The sequence below is a fragment of the Acinonyx jubatus genome, chromosome A2, assembly GCF_027475565.1.
Source record: "Acinonyx jubatus isolate Ajub_Pintada_27869175 chromosome A2, VMU_Ajub_asm_v1.0, whole genome shotgun sequence".
Taxonomy (NCBI): Eukaryota; Metazoa; Chordata; class Mammalia; order Carnivora; family Felidae; genus Acinonyx; species Acinonyx jubatus.
The window spans coordinates 11,916,584-11,935,399 of NC_069383.1; the positions used below are offsets into that span (position 1 = coordinate 11,916,584).

At 53.9% G+C, this 18,816-nt stretch overlaps 1 protein-coding gene across 3 annotated transcripts; it reads left to right on the top strand.

The window, feature by feature from the left end:
• The first annotated feature begins 2,365 nt into the window (after positions 1–2,365).
• Positions 2,366–18,753, top strand: EPHA1 (EPH receptor A1). 3 transcript variants are annotated; one of them, XM_027075658.2, is made up of 18 exons: positions 2,366–2,524; positions 3,590–3,657; positions 7,924–8,205; positions 10,151–10,553; positions 10,796–10,951; positions 11,238–11,582; positions 11,736–11,863; positions 12,121–12,271; positions 13,174–13,270; positions 13,493–13,551; positions 14,312–14,437; positions 15,262–15,447; positions 15,609–15,670; positions 15,792–15,998; positions 16,188–16,337; positions 16,597–16,790; positions 18,152–18,307; positions 18,397–18,753. In XM_027075658.2, exons 1-18 carry the CDS (start codon positions 2,443–2,445, stop codon positions 18,473–18,475), a joined length of 2,931 nt encoding a protein of 976 aa, XP_026931459.1. In that variant the 5' UTR covers positions 2,366–2,442; the 3' UTR covers positions 18,476–18,753. The 3 variants fall into 3 exon arrangements, with proteins under 3 accessions (XP_026931459.1, XP_026931460.1, XP_053073926.1); XM_053217951.1 differs by having other exon boundaries at positions 2,403–2,524; positions 3,562–3,657; XM_027075659.2 differs by lacking the exons at positions 18,152–18,307; positions 18,397–18,753 and adding an exon at positions 17,883–18,142.
• The last annotated feature ends 63 nt before the right edge of the window (positions 18,754–18,816 follow it).

An 18,816-nucleotide genomic window follows, 5' to 3' on the forward strand; every position in this document is an offset into this window, starting at 1 on the left:
CTCTTGGAATGGGTGCAATTCATTTTATGCAAATTATCCCTCAATAAAGTTGCTTTTAAAAGAAAAAAAAAAATGTGATGCCTTAGTCACAGAGGCTGTTCTACTCCAGGAGCTCCCTGCAGGAGAAACTCAGTAGGCCGCACCCCCAACACTGCCCCAGCACATCAGTGTCTGTATGGTAACTTACTGCTAGCAAGAGCTTTCTCCTCTTCTGATCCTCACACCCGCCCCCCCCCCCCTTAGTTTTACAGCTAAGGAAACAAAGACACAGAATAGCTAAATGAGCTGGCCTATGTCTTCTCACTCCGAATCCTGCCATTTTTCCTGGAACCGGCCTCAGAGATCACTCGAATGTAAGGAAACCAAGGTCCAGAGAGTGTAAACAGCCTGACCAAAGCAGCAGTGCTAGTTAAGGGCAGAGGCTGAAATTGAAGGCCTGCCTCAGCCCACACAAACAGAATGAGGAACTGTCAAGCTGGGAGCATCCTGAATGGGGGTAGAAGGTGGGCTTTCATTCCCCTTCTGTGTCACTTCCAGAACCTGGACAGAGAAGCAACCTTAAAACAAAAGCAAGGCTCCTTTCCAGCCCTCTTCACGCCACCTCTCCCTGCACGGAGCAGCCCCCACCCCACCCCCTTCAGTCCCAAGGGTCTTGTAACTTTAACAAACCACAGCAACGAACACATGCATTACCTCACCACAGTCTGGCTTATTTCCTAGCAGCAATTGTCCAAAGCTTGCTCCATTTCCCCCCTTCTGTTGGCTGTGCACCCTTTGCCCATTCCTCCCTGCTGAAATCACAAAGCTCTGACCCCAGTGGGCCTGCAGGAGCCTCCGCCTCCTTCCCAAAGTACTTACCATTAGAAAGAGGCCCCTGGTGCTGAACAGTGTGTATCCACTGGCCCCTCTGTATACATTCTAAAAGCATGCATGTGTGTGTGCTTAGGGGGAAAATCCTGGGAGAATCTCAAGACACAACTGGTGGCCATTAACACTGGGGAGAGGAGTCAGAGGGTGGAAGAAGGGAGGATTCTACTTTCCATTTTGTTTCTTTTATGTTCAACGTGAATTTTCCAACCAAGATCCATGGATTACATTTATTTATTCATGCCAACGAGGATAGTCTGGGCCAGAAAATTACAAGCCATTTTCTTCTCATTCTTAATCTGTACCACAAACAGAAACCCCCAGAAGTATTAATTTTTCATTAATAAAGTAAGCACCTGCAATGTACCACAGTCACTGAAAATGCAACAACTGAAATGATACAAAGACTACGAATCATTCACCTAAATGAGATGGACCCAGGGAAGGGTAAAGGAAGGAGAGGCCCCAGGAGCGGAGTCCCCACCATCCCGAATAGATGTATTGCTCCCATTTTGTACCTCAGCTGGGGTCTACTCCTATCTGTCATTTGAGTCAAATGTGTTGGCTTTATGCCCTCCTCCGACCAATAGCTTGTTTAGGGCAAGGACTGTCTTACTCTTCTTTGAGTCTCTCAGAGCTTGATGCATGCAAAGTAGAAAGTGAATAAACATTTATTAAATATAATGTAAGGAGGTCTCCAAGAGGGTGGGAGGGACGTGGGTTGTCTCCAACTAGACAGGACACAAGCAGGCTGGACCTGCTCCCACTTAACACTTGTGCTCAGAACCCCTCACAGATTCCTCTCTTTTGCTCTGTAAAGCTCATGGTAACATGTTTACTAAGACCTTCCCTGCTCTGGACACACCTGACTCTCTGCCCCACTCCCAAGACAAATCCTGTGCCCCAGCAGTCAAACTGGTCCATTCACCACTCCCAGAGCGCACCTTGGGGCTCCCTGCCTCAGGCCCTTGCTCATGCCTTTCCCAATCTCTGCCACTGAAAACCCAGCTCACACAGCCTACTCCCTAAAGACTCACCTACTGTCGCCCTGAAGGCTGGGCTTCCTTCCTCTTCCAAGTCTCCAGGTCCTTCTCTCAGAGTTGTAGCCCACCTTGCATTATGGTCGTCTAAGCCTCCCCTACTGCAGCATAAAACCCTGCCTTCCCCCGTGGCTATTACATTGCTAGGAAATGCTTTCTTTAGAGAGAGGGAGAAACACAAAGGTGTAGTTCAAGTCAGAGGTAGAATTAGGTTAAAGGTTGAGTTTAGGATTAGAATTAGAAGTGGGTTAATTCTGGTTAATTCGAACTGGGTTAGTCGATTCCTAATCCCACCCACCAGGCGGCGCCCGCAGTCTCATTCCGGTCCAGACGCCTCCGGTTTTTGAAGTTTATTACCTGTCTAACAAGTTTCCTTCCTGCTCTACTGTCCCTTTAAGAAGGTGATCCAGGTGAGGCCCGGCTCCGCCCCCGGTGCCGGCCCCGCCCCCCGCCCCCGCCCGGCCCTCCCAGCTCGCCCAGTCCTCGCGACCTGACCCAGCCGTCTGGGCCGAGGTCCCAGGTCCCGGCCGGCGCCATGGAGCGGCGCTGGCCCCTGGGGCTCGGGCTGCTGCTGCTGCTCTGCGCCCCGCTGCCCCCCGGGGCGCGCGCCAAGGAAGGTACTGACCCCCGCCCCGCCCCCGCCCCCCTCCCCCAGGGGCCCGGCCGGCACCCTTTCCAGGAGCCGGCATTCCTGCGGAGGCCCGCTCCGCGCGCGCCCCTCTCCAGCGCTCTTGTTTTGCCCTGCCGCCAGGCGATCGACTGGCCAGGCCAGTCTTTGGTCTTTGACCCCCAAACAACTGGTCAACAGTTTGCGCCTGGTGGTGGGGAGGGACCTACTGACCGCTGCGAGGAAGCGGCGTCCAGACTCCCGCCTCCCGCCCCCCCCCCCCCCCCAGCACTCGTGGGGATCCCTCATTCCCAGGCAGTCTCAGTCTCAGGTGCCCAACCCAAAGATCCGGACCCTGTGAAGTCAGGGGTGGGAAGTCCCCTTATGCCATCCTAAGCCTGAGGGGGCGCGGGGTGGGGGTGGGGGTGGGCAGAGGGACCTGCCACTGGGGAATGGATTCGAACTCGGGATGCAGGAGTTTCCAGATGTAGAGATCAAATCTTAATGGTGAAGGCCTGTACACCCTCCCTGAACCTACTACCCCCATTTTCCCAGGCTCAAGAGCTACGCCTGGTACCATCACTGCACACCCCCAACCACAGGCAGAGCAGGCCATTTGCCTGTAGGAAGGAGCCTCCCCACTCAGGAACCCCCTGTAAGGTTCCCTGACCACACCCTACCCACTCAGGACCCCCAGGGGCTGAGATCCTCTCTTGCCCACACACTCTTCCAATTCTGCAGCTGCTGAATTTCCCCCAGCCAGCACCAGCCACTGCTGAGAGGGTGCAAGTCTTAAGTGGGGCTGAGCTTCCCAACACTTCCTGCCTTGACTTTGGTCAAGGATCCAGCCCTCCAACCCTTGCCCGACTCTGCCTTCCTCCCTTCACACTCTGGAGGAAGACGGACTAATCCCTGAGCTCTTCACTCCTCCTTCCCCAGCTAAACCTCAGGAAGTCACAGCTGTTAGGAACAGGATGTTGAAGCCTTGGGGCTGGGGGCCCAGAATGAGGAATGTGGGTTGCACGTGTGGGTCCTCCTCCCCCAAAGGTGACCGACCTTTTCCTCATCACTTCAGTCACTCTGATGGACACGAGCACAGCACAGGGAGAGCTGGGCTGGCTGCTGGATCCCCCAGAGGATGGGGTAAGTGTCAAGGGAGGGGAAGGCTCAAAGCTGCAGGCCAGTGGGAAATGGGCGGAGAGGTGGGTGGAGGAACGGAGAAAAGAGCAGGAAAAACTGGAAGTGTCTCCTCAGGGAGGGGGAAGGGAGGTGAGTCAGAGCCTCCTGAATGGGACATTTGGGGGGGGTTCAGGCTTCACCCCAGAAGAACGCTTCAATGCCTGGCTCCTCCCCTCCCTGCCCCAGAGAGAGAGAGGACTTGGGAGGTGATGAGACCACAATCCCCCAGGCAGAGGATGAACGGGACCAGGGATGCAATCATTGAGGGCTAAGAACCAAAACACCAGATGTATCTTCAATGTGAGGTCCATCTATCCCAATAGAGTTGCACAGACAGACTTCAGAGGGTCAAGGGTCAAGGAATCCCATAAAAGTGGATCCTAAATTGCATAGATGTATGGGGATATTCTTTTCTGGATAGGAAAGCCAAAGTTTTCTGCAAGTTCTTCAAACGGTGTTTGCCTCCCCAAAATTCAAAGCTGCCCTCCCACTAGAGGTCCCTGAGCGCTTGGCACCTTGTCCATTTTCCTCAGCCCAGGCACAGCATGCATTCCAGCTGTCTGAACCTGCTCCAAGTCCCTTCCCTCCACAGATATTCCTAAGACCTAGTGAGCAGAGAGACGTTCTTGTGAGTCCCAAAGCACACCTTTCCATCACTCAGCAGAGCTGGCCGCAGAACCCCAGGAGGCTGCCCTCGCTGTCTCAGCTTCCTGGAGTCTGGCCTCAGGGCCTCCTTCCCTCTGGTCCTGGACCCCTTTGGCCTTCCTATTCCTGTAGGAATGCAGCCTCTATTTCTGGTATTGGGGTCACCTGCTTTCTTTCCCTCTGGGTCCTAGGGTCCTGGCTCTACTCTTAGTTCTCCCACAGAGTGGCCTATAATTAGAATTAATAGACTAAACCATAATGTATCCTACAGGAGGGGCTGCTTGGAAAATCCTGGATTAGGCCAGCCGTAATAGGCGCCTCATCTCATAAAGCAGCTAATCACTCCACAATGAGGGCTGCAGGTCCATTAGCTGGCTCCCACAGGCCTCCGCAGTGCCCCAGCCACCCCCACCCAAATAACTCTTCCCTAATTGGGCTGGAGTGGAAGCAAGGCCCCTTGTGCAGCTCAGGTCAAACAGCATATGTAATGCATATATATGCACATATATATGCATATATATGCATTATATACATATATAATATATTTGCACCGGGAGGGCAAGAAGACGGGAGCAGTTACAGACTCCCAATGTCTGCCGCGTCCCCTCCCCTCATCTCACACACATGCACTCGGATTCAGGCTCACCAGAATGTACCCATGTAGCAGCCAGCAGCCCGAGTGATAAGTGAAAGGATCCTTGTTGCTGATCCTGGGCAGCTGGTTCTCCCCCATCTGTCACTGCTGGAACTGGGAAAGGCAAGTCACAGCTGGGAACATCTGCTCCTCCGGGCTCCAGCTGCAGCCATGACAATCTAGCTAATGAGCTGCACATTAACCGCCTACCACCCTTCCACCTGACCTCCACGCCAGGCCTTCCCCTTGGGCTTCCTCATCACAGCTTCCTGCTAAGAACAGGCTCCGGATGCCTTCACTGCTGGACACCCCCTGCCCAATCTTTGAACTGCCTCACACAGCACAAAATTATGTACCTCATATACTCCTTCCCCTGCCACACCCCACCCAATTCTCAGTTGAGGGTGCTTTCCCCTACTTTTTCCCAGAGCTGAGAGTAGCAATGAAAGCCCTTACAGAAGATGTTCTAAGGGCCTCAGACTCCTCTTTAAGGCTCAGGTCAAGATCTCATGGGTTCGTGAGTTTGAGCCCCTTGTGGGCTGACAGCAGAGAGCCTGCTTGGGATTCTCTCTCTCCTCTCTTTCTCTACCCCTCCCCCACTCACATGCACTCCCTCTCTCAAAAATAAACTTTAAAAAAAAGTAATTTAAAAATAACAAGGAAGAAGAAGAATGTGAAGTTACATCTCCATTTCATACTTTACACCAAAAAATAAATTCTAAGGAGATTAAAATCTAAACCTAAAAACGAAATCCACAGAAGTATGAGGAGAAAATACACAAGATCCTTATAAGTTTGGGATGAGAGAGCTTCCCAAGCAAAATACACGACCTAGAATTCATAAAGGGAGAGAAGATAGACGTTACTATGTAAAATTTTTAAATGTCGGCCAACATCAAAGATATCATTAGCAAATTAAGTGGCATGACAGGAAGAAAACATTTGAAACATATTTCAAGCAAACGATTAGCATCTATGATGTAAAAGAAAAAAAAAAGGTTCATCCAAATGAACACTCAAAAGGTAACAGGCAAAGTTTACAAACACATAATTACATAAAAATACAGATAGCCAATGAACACAATAGAAACGCACAGCCTCCTTCTCAAAAGAAATGTAAATTAAAATGGCAGGAAGCTGTGTTTTGTCCATAAGAGAGGCCAAAAGTGAAGAGATCTTCAATATCCAGTTTCTCAAAAAAAAAAAAAATGAGCCCTCATGCATTGTTGGTGAAAGTATAAATTGATAAATCCTTTTTGGAGGCCAATTTGACAGTATCTTCTTACAAAGTTTATAATATTTACCTTTTAATACAGTACTTCTACAGAAATCTTATAGAAATCTACACATTTACTTAAAAAAAAAACTAGAAGCTACCTAAATGTCCAACAATAGGAGAATAATTAAATAAATTACGGTACATCCATACAATGGAATACTATTTTATGGACTGCTAAAAAGACTTAGGTAGATCTTTTTATACTCTCGTGAACATCTTTCAAAGACTTTTTATTTGTTAAAAACAAAAACTAGGTTACAAAATAACAGGTTAAAAAATTATGTTAAAAACACAGAAAAACATTCAAACGTTTCTCTAGAGGCACTGAAAATGGTCTGGGGAGCTTCACTCCAAATCGTTAAGAATAACTTCCCGTGAAGAGGTAGTCGGGTGGGAGGACTTTCACTTTATATTATATATGTTTATTCTTTGACTTTAAAAAAAAAAAACTTACTCATTTTGAAAGTGTGTTCATGTTGGGGGGGGGGGGGGTGGGGAGGGCAGAGAGAAAGGGAGAGAATCCCAAGCAGGCTGGGCACAGTCAGCTCAGGGCCCCACGTGGGACTTCAATCCATGAACCTTGAGAACATGACCTGAGCCGAAGTCGGACGCTTAACAGACTGAACCACCCAGATACCCCTTCTTTGACAGACTGAGCCACCCAGATGCCCCTGGGTGCACATCCCAGCTCTGCCTCCTAATGACTGAGTGCACAGGGCAAGTCACTTAACCTCATTGTGACTCAGTGTCCATCATGGAAAGTGTTTATAACAGTGACTGGTGCATGGTAAGTCCTGTATTAGTGCTAGCCATTGTTATTACTAAGTTTAAAAATAAAATGCTTTTGGGGCTCCTGGGTGGCTCAGTCGGCTAAGCATCCCACTTCAGCTCAGGTCATGATCTCACGGTTCGTGAGTTTGAGTCCCGCATCGGGCTCTGTGCTGACAGCTCAGAGCCTGGAGCCTGTTTCATATTGTCTCCTTCTCTCTCTCTGCCCCTCCCCTGCTTGTGCACTATCTCTCTCAAATATAAATAAACATTTAAAAAAACTTTTAATAAGTAAATAAAAATAAAATGCTTTTCGTGTAAAAGCAATTAACGGGGGTGGACTAGATGGTGTCTACGAGTCCAAGCAACCCCATCCATTGTTGATTTTGATAGTGACCATAACTGGAAGGAATACTGGAGAGGGTGAGTTCCTTCCATACAGAAGAGATTTATGCTTGTTCGTGCCCTCCAAAAGCTTAGGGGCCTTAATGTTAAAGGTAGTATCCTCTTTTCTACACAAATACGCAGAAAGGTTTTGTGAATGAGTTTCTGCCATAAAAGTCGGCCTTTGGGGCACTTGACAATCGTGACTGATGAGACAGGTAAAAAAGCGGTGCTCATACTTCTGCAGCTGAAGTGGGCTCACTGAAGAGATCGGGGCTGGCTGCAGATCGCATGGGGGTATTGTCTTGCCCATCCTGTATCCAAATAAATCCTGACTCTAAACATTTAGCTTCTTCTCCTGGAGCCCGGGGGGGGGGGGGGGGTGGAAAGAGAGCAGGACAAGCAGGTGAACTGGGGGAGCTCTGACACCAGCTTCCCCATCATCAACTCTAGAAAACCAGAGTTTAGGGAGCAGGTGATGACTTGGATGGAGCCTAACTCGGAGTTTTCCTTCTCGCAGTGGAGTGAAGTGCAGCAGATACTGAATGGGACACCCCTCTACATGTACCAGGACTGCCCACTGCAAGATGGCGGGGACACTGACCACTGGCTGCGCTCCAACTGGATTTACCGGGGGGAGGAAGCTTCGCGTGTCCATGTGGAGCTGCAATTCACCGTGAGGGACTGTAAGAGCTTCCCCGGGGGAGCCAGGCCTCTGGGCTGCAAGGAGACCTTCAACCTCCTGTACATGGAGAGCGACCAGGACGTGGGCATTCAGCTCCGACGGCCCTTGTTCCAGAAGGTGCTTCTACCCCGCCCCACCTCCCACCCCTGCCACTTTGGCCCTAACACTGGTTCCTGCTCCCGCTCAGCTCAGGAAAAGAGACAGCGGCAGAAGAAAGAGAAAGAGGATCTAGGTGTCCAATAAGGACAAGAATGCGGGACTAGCAGTCAGAAGAGGTGGATTTGAGTAGCGTAGAGGCCCCCTGACCTGCGGGACATACCTCCCAGGACCCCCCCCCCCCCCGGGATGCCTGCACAGACAGTACTGAACCCCGATACATACATTCCCGCGGTTAAGCTTTCACGTATAAATCAGGACGGAGCCAGAGACACAACACTGGCTCGTAATAAAATAAAACAATGATAACAGTACACTGTAATATAAGTTATCAAAGTATAGTCTCTTTCCCTCCCCCTCTGTCTCAAAATATTTCACGTGCTGTACTCACCCCTTTCCTCGTGGCGCTGCGAGATAACAAAACGCCTCTCCAGGAGAGAGAGCGAGGAACGAAGCACCGCTGAGTCCTGTCGTCAGCCTGTGACGTGACGTGACGTGACGTGACGTGACGTGGCGTGGCGTGACGTGGCGTGGCGTGACGTGACGTGACGCCGGCGCACCTGGCTACTATTGACCTTCTGACGCAAGGTCAGGAGGAGGAGCCTCTGCTCGCAGGCGTGGTTGACAGCCCTGCCGGCTTTGACAGCTGCGAAGCTGAAGCCGCGAAAGCCGGACCGCGGATAAGGAGGAGCTGCCTTGCCTTTTCTGCTCCGTCCGGCCTTTGAGCTCTGCACTTAACCTCTGAGAGGTTTTCTTGTCTTAAAATAGTGGTGATAATAGTGCCGGCCTTATCTGTTTCGGCGGCTTTACCTCCGTTGAGATAACGGCATTCCCTGGTGGAGGTATTTGGACTTTTGCTATCAGCACCCAGGCTGCTTGCGAGTGACACCCCGTGGGTCTACCTAGAGCTGTGTAGGGAGACACTTCTCTGCAGGCTCTCTCTCTAATACCATCCCTCTCTTTCCTACTCAAGAAGACGTACCGGAATGCAAAAGCGTAAGAAGCATATTATTATAGGACGTGCTCGTTTTTGTTTTTTTTTTTTTCCCAAAGAGAAGATGTTGTAAAGTTTGTTATTAGTAATAAATGAATGATGACGCACTTCATAACTGATCACCTCATTGGCACAGACGCTGGGAACACCTTCGAATAGTGGAAATTATATGGGCTATAGCGTCTCACTGCCTGGTTACCAGTCCCATCATGTAGCTGTGTGATCTTGTCCAAGGTCTCTAGCCTCTCTTCGCCTTAGTTTCTTCATCTGTTAAGTGGGGATGGTAATCCATCCTACCTCGTAGGTTTATTGCAAGGACTCAACAGCATAACACACATAAGACGCTTAGCCAGTAGCTCACAAGTCATAAGCCCTTGGTTTACAGTCGTGTAAACTATACTTTATTTATTTATTTTATATTTTAATGTTCATTTATTTTGAGAAAGAGACACAGAGTGTGAGTGGGGGAGGAGCAGAGAGAGAGGGAGACACAGAATCCAAAGAACACTCCAGGCTCTGAGCCGTCAGACCAGAGCCCTACATGGGGCTGGAATGCATAAATCGTGAGATCATGACCTGAGCCAAAGTAAGAGGCTTAAGTGACTGAGCCACCTGGGCACCCCTAAAGTATTTTTTTAATGTTTCTTTATTTTTGAGAGAGAGTACAAACATGGGAGGAGCGGCGGGGTGGACAGAAGGTGCAAAGCAGGCTCTGCACTGACAGCAGAGAGCCCGATGTGGGGCTTGAACTCATGAACCATGAGATCACGACCCGAGCTAAAGTCGGACGCTCAACCACTGGGCCACCCAGGCGTCCCTGAACTATAAAGTATAGAGCAAACAACTGTTTTCTGTCCCGTGGGAGTGAAGCATGACATTACCATCCCCTTCTCGCACACCTCTCCTTCCCAGGTGACCACTGTGGCTGCAGACCAGAGCTTCACCATCCGAGACCTCGCATCTGGCGCCGTGAAGCTGAACGTGGAGCGCTGCTCCTTGGGCCGCCTGACCCGCCGAGGCCTCTACCTCGCTTTCCACAACCCAGGTGCCTGCGTGGCCCTGGTGTCTGTAAGGGTGTTCTACCAGCGCTGTCCTGAGGCCGTGCAGGGCTTGGCCCGATTCCCCGACACCCTGCCCGGACCCGGCGGGTTGGTAGAAGTGGCAGGGACCTGCTTGCCCCATGCCCAGGCCAGCCCTGGTCCGGCGGGTGCACCGCGCATGCACTGCAGTCCGGAGGGTGAGTGGTTGGTGCCCGTGGGCCGATGCCACTGTGAGCCTGGCTACGAGGAAGGCAGCAGCGGTGAAGGATGCCTGGGTAAGGAGGCCGGAGGAGGTGGTGGGCACTTGCAGGGGCCACTCGGGGGAGGGCCTCCAGGTGCCGAGGGAGGGAAGGAGGTCCACGCTCCATCTCCGCAAAGTGTTGACTGTGTGGCTGAGCACCCCAGGAGACACATGCAGGGTGCTTCTGGTACAGAGGATTGGAGGCGGTGGCGAATGGGGATGATTCTGCCTGTAAACACATTGGCCAACCATGGCTCTGCTGCTTTCTCCCTCCAGCCTGCCCTAGCGGCTCCTACCGGGCAGACACAGATGCACCACATTGTCTCAAGTGTCCAGAGCACAGCACAGCCGAGCCCGAGGGGGCCACCGTCTGCACCTGTGAGAGCGGCCATTTCCGAGCCCTGGGGGAGGGCCCCCAAGTGGCGTGCACGCGTGAGTCCAAGGGGGAGGGCCTGGCCATCTGTGAGGAGGCGCAGGACTTTTGGTGAGCCCATGTTAAGGTCGAAGTTTTCCGGAACTTTTCAGAAATTGGGCACCATTTAAAGTGCCAGACGTTAGAGCTCCTCCCCCTCCCCCCACTTTCCTGGAAGAATGCAGAGCTGAGCTGGGTCTGAATCCAATCTCCCAGCAAGGCCTTCGGCGGTGGGAGGAGGCAGGGGCCAGCAGGCTAGATGAGAGCAAAGTTGGTTCCTCCTAATGGCCCCTCTTCTCCTTACAGGGCCCCCCTCAGTTCCCCGAAACCTGAGCTTCTCTGTTTTGGGGACTCAGCTCTCCCTGCGTTGGGAACCCCCAGCAGATATGGGGGGGCGCCAGGATGTGAGGTACAGTGTGGGGTGTTCTCAGTGTCGGGGAGCAGCAGTGGACGGGGGACCCTGCCAACCCTGCGGGGGAGCTGTGCGCTTTTCCCCGGGAGCCAGCGGGCTCACGGCACCGGCTGTGCGTGTCAACGGCCTTGAACCCTACGCCAACTATACCTTTAACGTTGAGGCCCAGAATGGAGTGTCGGGGTTTGGCCCGTCCACACATGCCAGCACCTCACTGAGCATCAGCATGGGGCACGCAGGTGAGTGACCTGGGCAGGGGCCAGGACAGGACTGGAGGAAACCAGAAGGGCTCAGGACCACAGAGACAGATTGACGGGCAGAAAGCAATCAAAAAGCGACTTAGGTTCTTTCTTCTTTCTTCCCAAACCCCCTGGAACCCTCTTGACTCACAGAGTCACTGTCAGGCTTGTCCCTGAGGCTGGTAAAGAAGGAGCCACGGCAGCTGGAACTGACCTGGGCAGGGTCCCGGCCCCGCAGTCCAGGGGGGAACTTGAGCTACGAGCTGCATGTGCTGAATCAGGTGAGGATGAGGCAGAGGGACAGTCCCTGGTGTCTGGGTGTCTGTTCTGGGGCACAACTCGCCATTCCTAGCCTGGGTGATGGGACGGAGCGAGAACTGGCCGAAGTGAATGGTGTGGCTTTCTCAGGACAAAGCCTGCAAACAGCCCTGCCCTGACCATTCCCCAAGCCACCCCTGTCCACATGATCCCAAGACTGCCATCGCCTCCACCAGGTCTCTCTCTGCACAGCCCAGTTTCCGTTGGTTCTCATCCACAGGACGAAGAAAGGCACCAGATGGTTCTAGAACCCAGGGTCTTGCTGACCGAACTGCAGCCAGACACCACGTACATTGTCAGAGTTCGAATGCTGACCCCTCTAGGCCCTGGCCCTTTCTCCCCTGACCATGAGTTCCGGACAAGCCCTCCAGGTGGGTGGGTTATCCTGTGTTCTGCCCCAAACACACACGCACCCGTCATCCCACCGAGGCTTCTCAAACACTGCTCCAATCAGTGACCTTTCCTCTTCCGCTATGCATGTGCATATGCACATACATGCACATACACGTAGGAACTGCCTCAGCGGAGAGAGCCCCACATGGACTCCCACAAAGCCCCCTCCCCATAGTAATCTCAGACATTTTCTTAAGAGAGAGAGAGAGCACAAGCAGGGGAAGGGGCACACAGAGAGAGAGAGAGAGAGAGAGAGAAAGAATCTTAAGCAGGCTCCACACTCAGCAAGGACCTGGGGCCTCAGTCCCACGACCCTGGGATCATGATCTGAGCTGAAATCAAGAGTCAGACACCGGGAGCACCTGGGTGGCTCAGGTGGTTAAGCGACTAACTCTTGGTTTCAGCTCAGGTCATGATCTCATGTTTTGTGAGTCTGAGCCCTACAGCGTGGAGTCTGCTTGGGGTTCTCTCTCTCCCTCTCTCTCTCTCTCTCTCTCTCTCTCTCTGCCCCTCCCCCACTCACTCTCTTTGTCTCTCTCAAAAATGAATAATACACTTGAAAAAAAGAGTGGGACACTAAACCAACTGAGCCACCCAGGCGCCCCTCCTCAGAACACCTTCTGCTGCTGGATACTGCCAGCCAGGATCCTGCCAAACCTCCTAGACCCCCGGTTTCGTGCTTGTCACCAGGCAGCCCAAAGCTAGGGGCCCCGGGGTGAGGCCTCTCCGCATGCCCCCCCCCCCACACTCCCCCATCTCCTCGCACAGGAGACACACACCTGAGGCTCACTGAGGGACCTGCCCCTGGGTGTGCCCTTGTAGCCTTCATCGTCCCTGTGGACTCTGAGCCCTCCAGCCCTCCTCACCCCCTGTGCCACAGTTTCCAGGGGCCTGACTGGAGGAGAGATTGTGGCCATCATCTTTGGGCTGCTGCTGGGCGTAGCTCTGCTGCTGGGGATGCTCTTCTTCCGCTCAAGGTGCTGTTCCTGCCCCTTGCCGGCTGCCACCCGGGGCCCCAGAAGCCCTGGAATGCAGCCCCAACACCCCTCCCCTCCGCTAGTATGAAAGCTCCCTCCAGCATTCCCCCACCCCGTCCTGTGCCCCCAGCCCCTGTGGTTTGTGGGTAAAACCCAGCCAGAGCTCCCTGGGCCCCTGCGGCAGTCCCGGGACTCTAAAGCAATGCTCCCTCACCCCTGCAGGAAAGCTCAGCGGCGACACCAGCAGAGGCCCCGTGATCGCGTCACTGACGTGAACCGAGGTGAGCCCGGGGCACCTGTGTGTGTGGTTGGGGGGGGGGGGGGGTCGGGGGGTGTGGGTTTGGGAGGCGCCACTGGGATAGAACCAAAGAACCCACATTTGCCAAGCCAACTCTGGGAGCACGAGTCGGGGCCGTGGTCTCTGGAGCTTTTCTGTTTTGCTACCTAATTAACTTTGGTTAATTAACTTTGTACTGATAGCCCCCCAGAGGCTCCGTGCAATTACCTGTTAGCTCTTGGTGCCACTGTTCCGACACCCTGGCTGGCCAGGTCTGCTGGCCGAGGCTTGGTGGGAAGGGGGTTGCTGGCAGGCTCCCTGAAGTCCTCCGAGGCATGTGGGCTTCCTACCGGTCACCTCATTAGGTGCCCCCACGAAAGGGGGAGGCAGTGGTCCCTCCGAGTAACAGGGTGAGGGCGAGGCTTGTCTGGGAATGTGAATGAGGTGTGAGTGATTGGAGGAGTATGGCTAGCAGGGGTGAGGAGGAAGGGCAAGAGATTTGAAGTGTGGTCAGCGAGCCATGGAAAGATTGGGTAACTCGAGGCTGTGAACAGCTTTCAGCCCCAGGTTCTGGCCTGCAGCTCTGGGACTCTGGGGGCGAGGACACAGAGCTTTGCGCGTAGACAGAGGAAGAACCTCATTGCTAAGGACGGAGACTTTCTCCCACTTTAGCCAAAACAGGACTCTTATGGGAACAAAAAAACTCCTGAGCCTTGAAGTTCGAGTTCCTGTGGTGAGCCCCCCGCCCCCCGTTCTGCCTGCAGAGGACAAGCTGTGGCTTAAGCCGTATGTGGACCTGCAAGCATATGAGGACCCTGCCCAGGGAGCCCTGGACTTCACCCAGGAGCTTGATCCAGGCTGGCTGATTGTGGACACTGTCATAGGGGAAGGTGAGCCCCGCAGGTCCCCTGTGTGTGGCAGCACAGAGCTGCGAGCCGGCTGGCCTGTCAGTTGACCCAAGAGCTCCTAGATGAGTTTCCTTTCTGCTCTACCCTGGATCTTCCTCGAATTGCTGTGGTCATGCTGTAACCCCTTTATCAGATGTCCTCAAGCAGCCCCTGCTTCCTACACAGTTTGCTTCGGTGGTTATGGAGTTTCTGATTAACAGCCTTAAACACATCATCTTTGTCAGCAGAGGGGTCGTCGTCCCCAGGCTCAGGCTCTTCTCAGATGGTTCCCAAATGTGGGAGAGCTTCAGAGCCTCCCTCACCCCGCATTCCACCCCACCAGGAGCCCAGTGTCCTTGGGCTGCCCTGATCCCTTGGGTCACTAGAGGAAACGGATCTGAGCAGAGAACAAAGCTCAGCAGTGTCCTTGCTGACTGTGCAGCCAAGCCAGCTGCGCTGTGACCGGAGGAGCTCGTGCGAGAGGAGGCAATGGTTAGCCTCCCCAGTCACTGGTGCACTGGCCTCGGCCCACCCCGCCCTTTATAAACACAGCCCGGTGCCACTGCACGACACGCACTCACCTGGCATTTACCGAGCACCTACTGTTAGCTGAGAACTCTGCTCACCTGGGACACCGTGCCGAACAGGTTGTGTGGCTGCACCGCTCCTCCAGATTCCTGGCCCCTTCCCTGGGAAGTACAAGCCCCTGTCCCACAAAGAGCAAGCCACTTTTCTGATCCAGCGACGAAAAGAACCAGAGTGCTGGAGGATACTGCTACCTGTCCCCCCAGGGGCATCGGGCCACGGCCTGTTTTCTTTCCACCCAGGAGAGTTTGGAGAAGTGTATCGAGGGACCCTGAGGATCCCCAGCCAGGACTGCAAGACTGTGGCCATTAAGACCTTGAAAGACACATCTCCAGATGGCCAGTGGTGGAACTTCCTTCGAGAGGCCACCATCATGGGCCAGTTCAGCCACCCACACATTTTGCACCTGGAAGGCGTCGTCACCAAGAGTAGGAGCAGTGGTCTCCAGGAGCGTGGGGAGGGAAGGAGGAAGAAGGGAGGGCATGAGAGCACCGGAAGCGTAGGGGAGGTCTGCTGCCAAGGGCAGGAAGTCTGGTTCTGGGAGGAGATGGGTAGAGGCTGCCAGGCCAACTTGTGCTTTGTGTCTCAGGAAAGCCCATCATGATCATCACGGAGTTTATGGAGAACGGAGCCCTGGATGCCTTCCTGAGGGTGAGGAGGGTGGACAGCCAGCTGGGGAGGGGAATGCACCACGGATGCCTGGGTTTGGGCTCCTGGTTTGGGAGGAGGAGACCCTGCCCGGTGCCTAACTGGCCCGCTCACCCTGCTGCAGGAGCAGGAAGACCAGCTGGTCCCTGGGCAGCTGGTGGCTATGCTGCAGGGCATCGCGTCGGGCATGAACTACCTCAGCGACCACAGTTATGTCCACCGGGACCTGGCCGCCAGGAACATCTTAGTGAGCCAGAACCTGTGCTGCAAGGTGTCTGACTTTGGCCTCACCCGCCTTCTGGACAACTTTGATGGCACTTACGAAACCCAGGTTAGAGCCCTGCGCTCGCTGCATCTACGCTCGCATGCAACTGTGTGGCATACATACGGTCACACACGTATGAGTATGGGACGCGTGCTTTTGTGGACACAGTAATGACTCATCCCTTTGCACAGGTGCTTTCTTGCGCCCCTCCTTGCCCTGAAACACATCACCTTTCTGCCCTACATGCCCTGTTAGGGAGGAAAGATCCCCATCCGTTGGACAGCCCCCGAAGCCATTGCCCATCGCACCTTCACCACGGCCAGCGACGTGTGGAGCTTTGGGATTGTGATGTGGGAGGTTCTGAGTTTTGGGGACAAACCGTACGGGGAGATGAGCAATCAGGAGGTAAGCCTGGGGTAGTCCTCCCCATGTCACCCCTGACTGACTTCTCATCTCCCCAAACCTTCCCGTGGCCCCTTCCTGTAGACATCCTATTCTTTCTCCCTGACCCAGTCTTTCGGCACTCTTGCTCCTCTGTCCCCGTCGTCTTACTCCCTGTTCTCTTTCCTTTCCTACTGGTCAGGGGGTGGGTAGAGGCTCTATGGCAGTGATCTTGTGTGCACAGAGGCTTCTCATGGGGCCCCTCCCTGCTCCCCTGCTGCAGGTAATGAAGAGCATTGAGGATGGGTACCGGCTGCCCCCTCCCGTGGACTGCCCCGCCCCTCTCTATGAACTCATGAAGAACTGCTGGGCCTATGACCGAGCCCGTCGGCCCTCCTTCCACCAGCTGAAGGCACATCTGGAGCAATTGCTTGCCAACCCCCACCCCCTGCGGACCATTGCCAACTTTGATCCCAGGTAACCACATTGGAGAGGGCAAGGGGATTCGGAGGGCAGATCTGGCAGAAGGAAAATGGGCGTTCAGCAACATTCACCGAGTGCTAGGCCTGTGGACCTGCGGACAGAGTGCGGCGTCTGCCCTCGGGGAGAAGATGCCGTCCCATCCTTGATAGGTCTGGGCTGGTAGGATAGAAAGCAAGCACAGAGATGGAAAGCACATATAAACAGTGCCTACGACCCGATAACTACTCCAGAGAGCTTGTTCACTTGGGTGGGGATTGGAGTGGGGGAGATAGAGCAACCGGCAAGTGCTAGACAGTGGGATGTGTGCATGTCATGGCCGAGGGAGGGGCAGCCTCGTGGGGTCTCCCAGAGCACATGGCCAGCCTGGGTTGGGGAGCTTAGGGCAGACCGGTTACACATAGCGCAGGGTCCCAGCAGAGATGGTGGGGTCAGTGCAAGGGGGACCAGCTCTGCTGAGAAGTTTGGACTCTACCCTGAGCGCAGAGAACCATTGACCAGCTTGTAAGTCGGAGGGACATGGTCAGCATTGTGTTTTACCAGAAACATTGCCGGCATGTGGAGAATGAACTGGTGGCAGGAGTGAGGTGGGGGAGATGGGCACGGCTGGACTCTGAATGCTGGCCTCCATATCACACCACCATATATAACCTTGTTTCTGGGAGAAAATATGCTCCAAGCTCCAGCTTTTGAAACTATCTTTTGGAGCAACAACTCCCTCGTATACTGGAGACTGTGTGTGCTAATCTTTCTGGAATGTTGAATATTTTTCCCCCAGCAGATTTACTTTGCTAATGGTTTTGGCTCTGGCTGGCTTTAGCACAGCAACACTCATTGTCTTTGAGGGTGTCGGAGTGCAAGAATAACAGCCGAGGTGGAGGGGGCAAGCCGTGGCTGCTCCCAGAATTCAGGGGGCCGCCCCGAAAACGGCAGGACCACGCCTAGCTTCTAAAGCCTCCACTCTCCTGCCGTCTGCTTCCTCTCAACTGCGGTGGTTGACGCTTGAGTCTTAACCAGCCACCAGTTACTCAGGACTGGCCACTCCCGTGGGAGATGGGCTGATGGCATGCTTCTGTTGGGGGCTTCCAGGGCTGTCACCTCCCCTGAGTCTATCAGTGCCACAGGACCGTCAGCCTGCCTGTTGCCGTGAGCACACCAGGACTTGGGCCAGGAAATGAGTTTGCAGACAATGGCCAGGCTAATCCACAAAGTCCAGATAATCTCTGTGCTCAGACACCCAACTTGAATGCTGGCTGCAGATGCTCAGAGGCTGAGCCCCGATCTCAGAAAAGCTGGGGCAGGAAGTTGCGGACAGCCCCTGCACATCCCGTGCAACCGAGGGACCCCTTGTCCCACAGGGTGACGCTCCGCCTTCCCAGCTTGAGTGGCTCCGATGGGATCCCCTATCGAAGCGTCCCTGAGTGGCTGGAATCCATACGAATGAAACGCTACATTCTGCACTTCCGCTCGGCTGGGCTGGACACCATGGAGTGTGTGTTGGAGCTGACGGCCGAGTGAGAACCCCGGGGGGAGAGGGGGCCCCAGGCAGGGAGGGCTGCGGGGGGTTGAGCCCAGACTCACAGTCCCCTTTCGTCGCCCACAGGGACCTGGCACAGATGGGAATCACGCTGCCGGGACACCAGAAGCGCATCCTTTGCAGTATTCAGGGATTCAAGGACTGAGCCCCTCCTGCACCTACCCTGGCCTCAAAGAGCAAGGATGGGGCCATGGTCGCTCCCCATGGCCCTCCCCTCATCCTACAAGATGTAGGCCTTCGGTGCTGCTCCTGCCCACCCTTGCCTGAGGAACTCACCTCTGGACCCAGGAGCCTTTGTTTTAAAAAGGGAGGTGGGGGTAGAAGTGAAAAGGTAATTGGGGGAGGGACTTGGGGGAGGGTTTAATATATATACATATACATATATATTTTTGTAAATAAACAGGAACGGAGTTTTCACCTTTACCCCTGGCTTTTTTATCCCTGTATCTCCTCCATCCCACCTGTGAGGGCTGTACACACAAGAAA